Source organism: Pristis pectinata, chromosome 12 (genome assembly GCF_009764475.1).
Source record: "Pristis pectinata isolate sPriPec2 chromosome 12, sPriPec2.1.pri, whole genome shotgun sequence".
Classification (NCBI taxonomy): domain Eukaryota; kingdom Metazoa; phylum Chordata; class Chondrichthyes; order Rhinopristiformes; family Pristidae; genus Pristis; species Pristis pectinata.
Window position 1 is genome coordinate 31,141,641 of NC_067416.1, and position 12,255 is coordinate 31,153,895.

At 42.0% G+C, this 12,255-nt stretch overlaps 1 protein-coding gene across 1 annotated transcript in view; it reads right to left on the reverse strand.

The window, feature by feature from the left end:
* fra10ac1 (FRA10A associated CGG repeat 1) overlaps positions 1 to 4,279 on the reverse strand; it is a 44,772-nt gene extending 40,493 nt beyond the window's left edge. The window contains exon 1 of the mRNA XM_052027470.1: positions 4,225 to 4,279. Within this exon, the coding sequence (XP_051883430.1) occupies positions 4,225 to 4,260 (36 nt within the window). The 5' untranslated portion in view covers positions 4,261 to 4,279. The remainder of the gene's footprint in view (positions 1 to 4,224) is intronic.
* Positions 4,280 to 12,255: the final 7,976 nt, after the last annotated feature.

Consider the following 12,255-nt stretch of genomic DNA (forward strand, 5'->3'; position numbering starts at 1 on the left):
GTATTTTGGGGACAGTGCCTCAGTGGGATACAGCCACAGGCCAGCTTGTATCTTGGAACCAGCTCTACCTCATGGGATGAACCTTGGGTGTGGAGGATCAGTTCATTCAGCCCTTGGCATCTGGAGAAAGTAAATTCAGGCAGGCAGGCTGAGAGGGCCAGTCCAGTATATTCAGCCTTACATTTAAGACTTTAACTGTCAGACAAATTTATTAAATAGAAATAGAGCAAGCAAATTGTAGCAATAACACTATTCTTCATTATGTAGTTTAGTTAATTCCAAAGCAAAACAATGCAGATGCTAAATATCTGAAATAAAAACAAAAAAAAATTGGAGACCCCGATCTGAGGAAAAGTCAATAACCCAAAATATCAACTCTTCTTTACAAGGCAGTGTGACCTGCTGTGCATCTTTTTCTTTTAAGCTTAGCAAGTACCCTCCATCTGATAATTCAAAAAAGTCCACTAATTTGACTAGAGCAATTTTTAATTAAGAATAAATGCATAATTAGATTTTTCGCTTTCAAGATTAAACAATTTCTTTCCTCCTCTGAAGTCCCTTGCTGATAAATGCTTTCCAAACTGATCCACAAGTCGAACTTCAGTATCATAAGACAGGACCTGGCAGGTAAGTTTACATCTGACAAGTGGAAGTCATCTAAAAGTGAAATAATGAGATTTGGGGCCAATGTGCTGCCATTGGATAAAAAGGACAGCAAGTCCAGGGAACCCTGGATGTCAAGGTTTGCATAAAGACAAAAAAAGAAAACAATTGGCAGGGATAGAGAATTGAAAACAAGGGAGACCCTTCAGGAGTATAGACAGTGCTTGGAGGTACTTAAAGAAGATATGAGGATAAAGGGATGGCAGGAAATAGCACTGGTGGACAAGATTAAGGAAAATCCCAGAGCATCTTAGAAGTATATTGAAAGGATAACCAGGAAAAAGAGTATGGCCCATTAGGGAACAAAGGTGCAATCTGTGTGTGAAGCCAGGTGAGATCTTAAATGAATAGTTCACAACTGTATTCACCAAAGAGAAGGACATTGAGGGAGTGGGATGTTGAAATTCTGGAACACATTATCATTAAACAGGAGGTATTACATAGGCTTAAAGGTGGATAAATACCCAGGGTATGCTCAGGGCTGTTTGTTTAGCCCCCTGCTCTACTCTTTGTATACCTACAACAGCGCAGCTGAGCATAGCTTCAACGCCATCTACAAATTCGCTGATGACACCACTGTTGTTGGCAGAATCGCGGATGGTGACAAGGAGGCGTATAGGAGTAAGACAGGTCAGCTGGTTGAGTGGTGTCGTAACAACAACCTTGCACTCAACGTCAGCAAAACCAAGCAACTGATTGTGGACTTTAGGAAGGGGAAGTCAGGTGAACTAGCACCAGTCTTCATTGAAGGACTTGCGGTGAAAAGGGTGAGCAGTTTCAAGTTCCTGTGTGTCAACGTCTTGGAGGATCTATCCTGGGCCCAGCATATAGATGCAATCATGAAGAAGGCATGCCAGCACCTCTACTTTCTTAGCAGTTTAAGGAGATTCAGCATATCATCAAAGACTCAGTCGAACTTCTACAATGTACAGTGGAAAGCATTCTGACTGGTTGCATCACGGCCTGGTATGGGAACCCCAATGCACAGGAATGCAAGGGACTACAGAGTGGTGGACTCAGTCAGTTCCATCACGGGTAGAGATCTCCCCACCATCGACCCACAAAAGGCAGTACCTCAAGAAGGTGACATACATCATTAGGGACCCCCACCCCATACAGGCCACCCACACCTCAAGGTTCAACAACAACTTCTTCCCCACTGCCATAAGGTTCTTGAACCGACCTGAAAAACCCTAATCCTAACTCAGACTATACTTCATTCAACTTGCATTAATGTTGTTATGTTTTTTTGTTTATTTTGTTGTGTAAGTTATGTATAATTCATGTTAAGTTTATGCTTATCATGCTTGTAATGTACTGTGCTGCTGCTGCAAAATGGCATTTTTACCCTGGGTATGTATGGCCATGACAATAAAGTTGATCATGAATTTGAGGGTTAATGAGATGCATCTCAGGCTGCTCTGGGAGGCAAAGGAGGGGCTTGCTGAGGAAGTTTTGATGAAGGGTCTCAAACCTGAAAAGTTAACTGTTTCTTTTTCCACAAATGTTGCCAGATCTGCTCTGTGTTTCCAACATTTTCTGGTTTTATTTCAGATTTTCAGCATCTGCAGTTTCTTTGGTTTTCATTTATTGGGGATTTTTAAATCTTTGCTGACCACAGATCAGATGCCAGCTGAATGGAGGACAGCAAAATTGATACCTTTATTCAAGAAGGGCAATAGATGTAAACAGGCCTTTGAGACCAATGTCAGTGATAGGGAAGCAATTGGAAAAAATGTGACAGGCAGGATTAATTTATACATGGAAAGGCAGGGATTAATCAAAGATAGTATGGTTTTGTTAGGGAGAGATCCTGTCCGATCAATTTGAATTTTTTTGGAGAAGGAACAGAATATATTGATGAGGTCAGTGTGGTTGATGTAGTCTACATGTACTTTCAGTGAGATCTTTGACAAAGTTCCACATGGGAAACTGATCAGGTCAATGGAGGTCAGTTACAAGCATATTATGGTTCTTTGTCTGTGTAATGTGTTGTTAATAGCAAGGTCATGGGACATGCGCGGCAGGCCAGACTATACAAATAGCATAAGAAAAACTAAGCCAAAATGATCACAGCCAGAAATGGCCAATTTGATATATTGAAAGAAAGAGCGAGTTACCTAAAGTTGGAGAATTCAATATTGAATACAGAAGGCTGACATGTGACACCTCATCTTCTGCTTGGACTCGCCATATCAGAGATATTTGCTTTGTTCTAACCATCCGTCCCCCACTTTCTCTGCAACTGAAAACAATTTCTTTCTTTCTTTCTTTTTCTCTCTCTCTTTCTCTTTCCCAGTTGTGACAAAGGGTCCCAGACCTGAATCATTGACTGTTTATTTTCTCACAGATGCTGCCTGACCTGCTTAGGGCTTCCTGCATTTTCTGTTTTTATTTGGATCCAAAATCGGCTTGCTAATAAAAGTCAGAGGGCATTAGTGGAGGGCTGTTCTGTGAATGGACACCTGTTACCAGTAGTGTTAACAGGGATTGGTGCAGTTACTGCTTGTTATGTACGTTAAAGATTTGTGAATGAACCTATAAGTTATCATTATTACACTCAAAAATGACATGAAAATTGGTGGTCTTATCGATTGTGTGGAGGATAGCCTTAGGCTACAGGATGATGCTGATCAGATGGTAAGATGGGCAGAGCAATGGCAGTTGGAATTTAATCCTGATATGTCTCAGGTGATGTATTTCAGAAAGACTAATCAGGTTTGAACATGCAGAGTGATAGTAGGGAATATGGTGGAACAGAGGACCAAGGCTCCCTAAAGGGGGCAGCACAGGTAGTAAGGTGATGAATAAGGCGTATAGAATTGTGGCTTTCGTTAGCCAGAACACAACGTAAGAGCAGGGATGTTATTGTACAACTTTATAAAACGTTGGTCGGCCACAGCTAGCATACTGTGTGCAGTTCTGGTTGTTGCATTATAGGAAGGATGTAATTGCACTGGAGATGATGCAGAGAAGATGTTGCCTGGGGTGGAGTGTTTCAGACATAGAGTGGATAGACGAGGTTTGCTTTCCTTGGAGCAGTGAAGTCGGGGGATCCGAAAGGTGTGTACAAAATTATGAGGGGCATAGATAGGGTATACAGTAGGAAACTTATCCCCATTGCAGAGGTGTCTAAAACCAGAGGACATACGTTTGAGGTAAGAGGTTTAGAGGGAATATGAGAAAGATTTTATTTCACACAGACGGTGGTTGGAGTTGACAATATCCTGCCTGAGGAGATGGTGGACGTCGAGAGACTCAAGTTTAAGAAACATCTAGACAAGCACAGAATATAGAAGGTTACGGACCAAGTGCTGGTAAATGGGCGTAGTATAGATGGGTATTTGATAGTCGGCGTGGCCGTTGTGGGCCGAAGGGCCTATTTCAGTGTTGTATCACTCCATGAATTTTATAAACCCTCTGCTGAATTACACCCACATTCGAGCGAGGAGCTACTCCATGCGAACCCTTACATGCTATTCCCTCTATCGTTTCACAAGAACGGGGGATCATTTTTGCATCACTCCTACCCCTCCCCGAAACCCACTTAACCCTCCAGACCTGGACAAGATCGAATTTCGCCCGTGGGCCACTCATTCTTCGCTCCGACCTCAGCGGCGACTGGCGCAGCTGACGACGTCATAGAGCGGCGACGGGAAGGCGCGCGGGCACCGCTCGGGGGCAGGGGGCGCGCGCGGGCACCGCTCGGGGTAGGGGCGCGCGCGGGGGCTGTAGGGGGCGCGCGCGGGGGGCTGCAGGGGGCGCGCGTGGGCTGACGATGGCCCGTTGATCCGGCACAAGGCCCCGTTGACCAAGAAGGAAATGGCAGGCGAAGCCCCGTGAGGAGGGCGGGCGGTATCATCCACTTCAGAGGCGTCTAGGGTTCATTTTGTTCTCTAGAAATCCCTGCACCCATGTGTTTTTTTTTGACTGTACATTGCATTTTTTGAGGAGACTGTTAGGACCTTTGAATCTTTCCACCTGGTACTCATTTGTTGTGACAGAGCACAGCACAGCACAGACTGCCTCTTTTTCCAGACCTGGTGTCAGGCATGAAAATGATATGAAATCGGAAAACAAAAACTGGAGATGCTGGAAATTTGCTACAAAAAACAGAATGCTGCAAAAACTCAGAAGGTCGGGCAACATTTGTGGAAAGAGCCAGTTAGAGTTTTGGATATGCGACCTTTTGTACGAAAGTGACATGTTCATTGGAGCTGACTAAGTGTAATTATAGCCTCAATTCTGAAAATGTTGCTGTTGGCCTGCAAGAGGATACTGATGTTGGTTTGTTTAACCTGATGATGTTGGTTTGTTTGTCCTGATGAAGGGTCTCAGCACAAAATGTCGACTGTTTCTTTCCCTCCATCGATGCTGCCTGACCTGCTGAGTTCCTCCAGCACTTTTTGTGTATTGTTTAATCTGCCAGTGGTTTGGAGGATTTGCCAAGACAGTATTGGTAACAGCTCTCTAGTGCTTTTGGGTGCTTGGTGAAGCAGTTTATACATAAAAGCATCCAAAAAAGCAGGAATCACTAATGCCCAGTATACCACAAACTCTGTATCCAACACTCTTTTCCTGAAATGGCCAAAGGCTGTGCTGACACATTGAAGGCAACAGTGAATTTCATCACTGAGAGGTGGCTTCTGAGATATGGGAAGTGTACCATGTTTTCTAGGGTCAGTGTAACTTAATTGTTCTGATCTAGTACATCAGGATAGCTTGATTGAGTATTTTGTGGATGTTAAGTGTAAGGTTATTCTCTCTGTATGCTCCAGTGAATGTGATAGTAATGACTGAAACTTGGCTTCCCAATATATAGACAAGCAGCCTGTGTACTGCTGTTGACTGTTCTGGTGTGCAGGTGACATGGGTTGAACAGTTTTATCATTTGTCCTTGGTTTAACTCCACACCAGCAGGAAGCTTGTTGTTAGTGAGATGAGTATTGTAGGGAGAAAGATTGAGAAAAGGCAATTACTTTCCTTCTGATGAAAAACAGTATGATGCTGGAGGAACTCAGCAGGCCAGGCAGCATCCGTGAAGAAAAGCAGGCAGTCAACGTTTCAGGTCAGGACCCTTCTTCAAGAATGAAGAAGGAAAAGGGGAAGCCCAATATATGTGGGAAAAGTGGAGCAGTGATAGGTGGACAAAAGATGGGGAGCGGGGTGGGTACAAGGTGGTGATAGGTAGGTGCGGGGGAGGAGCGGAGAGCAGATCCACTGGGAGACGGGTCAAAGGTAAGGAGAAAAAAAGGGGTAGAAAAAGAGAGACTAGGAAAGGGAAGAAGAAGCATGGTTGGGGAAGGGGTGTGGGGATTACTTAATGTGGGAGAATTCAATGTTTATGCTATTAGGCTGCAAGATTCCAAGACAGAAAATGAGGTGCTGTTCCTCCAGTTTGTGCTTGGAAGTCTCCTGGCAGTGGAGGAGGCTGAGGACTGACATATCTGTGATAGTTGGGAGGGGGAGTTGAAGTGACTGGCAACAGGAAGATGCAGATTGTGGTTACAGACAGAGTGCAGGTGTTCTGCGAAACGGTCACCTAGTCTGCATTTGGTCTCACCAATGTAGAGGAGGCACACACTTGGAGCACCGAATGCAGTAGATGATATTAAGGGAGGTGCAGGTGAATCTCTGTCTCACCTGAAAGGACTGTTTGGGTCCCTGGATGGAGGTGATAGAGGTGGTGTAGGGGCAGGTGTTACACCTATGGTGGGGGCAGTGGAAAGTTCCCAGGGTGGGAGCGGGATGGGTGGGGGGAGGAGTGAACTAGGGAGTTGCGAAGAGAGCCGTCCCGGCGAAAGGGTAGGGAGTAGGGAGGGGAAGACATGCTTGGTAGTGGGGTCCCGTTGGAGATGGCGGAGAATGATGTATTGGATACATGGGCTGGTAGGATGAAATGTGAGGACTAGGGGGACCCTATCCCTGTTGGGTCTGGGAGGGGTGGGGTTGAGAGCAGAGGTGTGGGAAATGGCAGAGATACGGTTGCGAGCTCTCTCGACCACAGTCGTGGGGAAGCCACAGTTAGAAAAGAAGTTGGACGTCTCGGATCTCCCAGAGTGGAAAGCCTCATCATGGGAGCAGATGCAGAGGATGTGAAGAAATTGAGAAAAAGAAATCACGTCCTTGCAAGAGACAGGGTGGGAGGAGCTGTAATCAAGGTGTCTCTCTAGTATGACTCCCTGTGGTACGTAGGGTGGTCCATCTGTAGATACAGCAATCAGGTTTGTTTCCATTCTTGAAGATCATGATTTTGACACCTCTGGCATGTGCTTTTCTTCCCCGACATAGGACTTGAAGTTATGAATTTGTGACTGATTTTCATCTCCACTGAATTTTAGAACTTCAGAAGGGATACTGCATTTGGTCTTTATCAATTTCCTGTCGATCGGGGATGGCGGTGAGGCTGGATGGACAATTTGTAATGGAATGGAGTCAAGGACATCTATGTCAAGAACAGTTATGATTAAGGAGTTGTTTGAAATGTACCTTGCAGTGGGCGCTGACTGGTTATTTGTCCTTGAAAAGTTTTTTCCATTCTTGGGTGTTTGTGCCATAGATGATCTTAATGGCATGAAGAATCTGTGCACATCATAGTTATCAGCAAGTTGTTGGACCCCATTGCACTCTTTCTGTGCACCATTCATTCTTTTAGGTCACTGGTTTTCTGTAGGACTTACACCTCAGTCTCCTTTATAGCTATTTCTTTTTCCTGAAGTGTGGTTTTTAAATATAAGCAAAGATATGTCATCTGAAAATTTAGAAGTGGGTGTTAGGGAGTAGCCTTGCACAGTAGCATTTCCTTATAGGTCCTTGACATGGATTGCATTTCACTTAAGTCTGTGTTGCAGCACACATTCCTAGATCTTGGAGCATGTCGGTCAACAATACTTGGTCGTGATAGTTCCTTCAGCTGGAAGATCCCTGAGTTGATGATCTTCCAACTTAAGTTGATGTTGGCTTTGACACATCCAGGGAAATATAGTGTCACGTAGAGCAGTTTTGCCTGAATGAGACAAATACCAATGCATCTGTGTAAATATATTCTCCGCATAGGGGCACTCCATCAGGAGGTGGATGTTGGTCCTTCCTGTGGCTTCAAGCAGCTTATGGTAATGCTGAGGTTCTCAGCCTGATAGAAGGACCACACTGAGAAAGTTTCCTTTAACCTGTATCCAGCCTACATCCTGGTTCCTACCTGTTGTTTCTGACATCCAGATGTTCTATCAAATGGCATCAGCTGGAGAAAGAACTGCTTAATTGAGTTCACTCCTTTCTGCTGAGAACTCAAAGCACATTTTGTGTGGATCATTGTAATGGCAGCTGCATGATTGATAGGGTTCCTTTTCGGGACAAGAGGAGGAATAGACTACATATGACCAGCATAGTTGTGCTGATCATCCTTGGGAAGTAAATCACATTACCATCCAGGACACACGTAGGATTTGGATGAAGAAGAGTGCATGGGGAGGCTGAGTCCAGATGATGATGAGAACCTCATCTGTCTCCCAACAGGTTTCTTCCCCTAAAATAAACATGGCCATGTAATGCACCAGAGTAAGTTACAAAGATGAGTGAGGGTTGATTAGGATATGGTCTATCCATTCCTTCCCACCCTTTCTGCAACTTAAAACTAACTTGTTTTTCTCTCTTTCTCAGTTTTGACAAAAAGATCTTTGACCTGAAACATTGACTTTTTAATTTTTTTTCCTCATTTGCTCCCTGACAAGCTGAGTGTTTCCCACATTTTCTCTTTTTATTATCCAATCCAGAGTACACTTCATGGATCAGGGCAAAAATCATACATATTTCTTCCAGAAGCTGAATGTAGGAAGCTTGTCATCAGCAGGTTAAAAGAGGAAGACAGGTCAGTAATACCTTTGCAGATGCAAAGCATATAAACAGTACAAAATCCTTGTCATTCCTGTGTTTCATCTCATAGGTCAGAGAGAAAAGATAGAGCGTAGATCAGCTGCTGACTTTGGATGAACTGAAAATGTCTATACAGTCCTTTATGCAATTGTTTTCCAGTGGAATCGTTCTGTGCAAAAGGATACGGTCTAAAATTTAAATTAAAGCCTTTCAGATGTCAAGTTGAGAAACACTTTTACATGTTGAAGATGGTAGAAATCTGCAATTATCTTTCATAAAGAACACATGATGGTAGGTCAGTTATTAATTTTAAATTTGTGGTTGATATTTCTTAACTAAAGATGTTAAAGGGAGAAAGGTGGTATGTGGAACTGAGTCACATTTCAGCCAGGATCTCATTGCATGGTAAAACAGACGCAAGAGGCAAAATAGCCGACTTGTGTTCCTGTGGTCAACCCTCTGGTGCATTGTTCATTCAAAATAAACATGAAATTCAAAGAGTTTTGGAGGTTATTACATGGAATTTAGGAGAAGTACATTATGCTATAACGATTACAATTTGCATTTAGAGCATCTTTAGAATAGCAAAATGTCCCAAGACAATTAGGAATTATAACATGCGAAGTTTAATTCCACAAGAGTAAAATTACATGTATGCTTATGAATCATTAGTGAATTAAAAGAAATGGCCAATGTTGCCATTCCAAAAGCTGTACCATATATAGCTACTTGGTAAAGATAGTAAAATTATGTCTATTGTACCAGGAGGCTGAGATTTACCAGCAGAATGTGATGAATTGTTGGCTGCTTTAGAAAGACACCCAAAAGACACTTTACTATCAGTATCCTTCTAATAGAGGTGAACAAAAATCACTGAACTCCTTGTCTTTCCAGTCTACTGCTAGCATAATCAAAGACCCCAACCAACCCCAGACTTTCTCTCTTCTCCCCTTTCCCATTGGGCAGAAGATACAAGAGCCTGAAAGTATGTACCACCAGGTTCAAGGACAACTTCTATCCCACTGTTATAAGACTATTGAATGGTTCCCTGGTACAATAAGATGGACCCTTGACCTTACAATCTACCTTGTTACGACCTTGCACCTTATTGTCTACCTGCGCTTCACTTTCTTTGTAACTGTAACACTTTATTCTGCTGTTGTTTTACCTTGTACTACCTCAATGCACTGTGTAATGAATTGATCTGTACCAACGGAATGCAAGCCAAATTTTTCAAAGTACCCCAGTACAAGTGATAATAATAAACCAATTCCAATAATAGCCCTGCAACTACTTTATGGTGCCAAAGCACATAATACTACCTTTGTGTGTATCGGTGGGGATTTTATTGTCTCATTGTATAGCAGTGGTCAGATCTACAGAAAACTGTGTTGGTGAAAATTTGCTTTCATCTGAAGGGAATCCTTTATGCCAAGCTTATTTACAACTGAAGAAAGAGTGAAAAGATGGACCCAGGAAGATGATAACAATCATGTGCTGTCATGCTCATTGTAACTATTGACAGAACTAGAGAAAGTGGCAATGACAATAACTCAATACCCGAATAGATACTAGACATTCCATTATGATATTGCAGTACCTCAGATGATAGTGCAATTACCCAAAATATAACAAGTGTCATCTTCTTATACTCACACAATTGACCTGAGCTTGTATCTTTCAGCTAAATGCAAAAGGTCCCAATGCATTGGGTAGCAAATTTCTGGTTGGCATTTATCCCTCATCAAACATGACTAAAGCAGATTACCTAGCCATTATCACTTTACAGGTTTGCTGTGCACAGGTTGGCTAATGTGCTTTCTACATTACAGAGTGTCTGTACTTCAGAAATACTTTATTGACTGTAAAGAGCTTTGGGACATCCTGAAGCCATGGGAGATTCCACATAAATGCAAATCTATCCTTCATTGTTATTCTGGTAATCAACCTTCGTTTTGATTGCTGTTCTGCATTGGTTAGACAGGCCGAAATAAAATCTTTGTAACTTGTTCATTTTAAAATTCGTGAGCTATATCTTCAAACTTCACTCTTCAGTGCAACGGTTTCTGAGAATTGTGTTTTCTGTTTATTTAACTTGCACACTTTTCTGTCACATAAATCCACTCTTTAGCTTGTACACTAAGAACTGGAGAGTTAGAAGAACAGCAAGCTATATTGAAACTTCAAAAAGATTTATAAAATACCCCTCAATAGCAGACAATATTTTTAGAGCATTGATTCCTTGAAGGATTTTGAAAATAACATTTCAAATACTTTCAAAATATTAATGTAAATTTTAACAAAGCACCCTTCGTGAGCATGTATCAAACATATCTAACAAAATCATTTGTACCTAGAAGACTAACAGAAGATGCCAACTATTCATGGATTTAATTTTATAAGATTACCAAAGGGATTAAGTGCAATTACACTTACAGAATTTTGTACGTCAATAACATCTGTGAAAGGGAGTTTTCTCTATTTTGGGTGCAATCCAACCACGCAATTCCCATGTGGGGCTGTTGGACATAAGCAGTTCAAAATTAGTCTCTTTAGCCCAGTCTTACTCTTGTTCCAGCAACTGAACTTCCCACATTATTGTTGACAAAACTGTAACATGACAAGGTTTGTTGGCCCAAATTTTTCCTGAATTGGATCCACCGCCTGCACTTGCCTGAGTGTTCCCACTTCTTCAAACTTACCTTCTCTGTATTTAAATAACGTAATAGGGTGAAATGCAAACCCCAGAACTGTCGTAGAAGCCTTTGATAGATGGCAAAACTACACACCCTGATTTGCCATCTGTTAAAGCTGTCAAAGTTTTTCTATTCTCTGATATTCCAAAACATTTAAAAACTTAAAAATGAAATTTTAAATACATTGTAAACAAAATTAATTAAAAGTACAAAAACATGATTAAATGATTAAAAGGTTTAAACAAAATGCAAATAATTAAAAATAATGTAACTTACCTTTTACTCTCTTTTGCTTGTAGACCCATCAAGTGACTAGACTCACAAATGCTGTGCCAGGTCATGTCTGGCACAGATTCCCTGGAGAAAATGAAGGAGAACTTTAGAAAACTGTTACTCTGTCTTTGGATTCCATGGAGCAGACAACAACAGAAAACAGCTGAGAAATTGCTAGTGGAGCTTGGTTACTAAGTTTAAGATTTATGCATGTACATAGAGGTCTTGAAACTTACCAATACCTATGCTGAAAAGTGCCAGGCAATGTTGTATGGAACATAGACACTTTGCTTATATCTAACCACAGACAATTAAGTTTCCCAGGTCTTAGGGAATGTGGCAGTCAAAAAATGGCTGCTATTGAAAGAAAGTCAGAACATCACACACAATTGGTGTTATGTCTTGCTTATCACCCCTGTGATCCACTGTATGATCTCATATGCTGCCATGATGATTTGGACTCTAACCCCTTTATCAACCCTGTCCCCATCCTCACTCCTACCTATCTTTTCTTGTAGATTTTGGCTTTCAGAAGTGAGATTCCTGTTTGAAAGGCTCCCAGTCTTTTGCTGGTACTCAAGAGAGTGCTGCAGTGCATTTGTAAAATGCATTCTTTTATGTTTTCATTGCTCACAACTTGACACAGTTTGCAGAATCTATTTCCAAGCTAAATTCAGGCCATAGATGTTGATGAAGATGAACATCTATTAATACTGGTTTAATGCAAGTTTTTTACATAGCCAGACAGGAT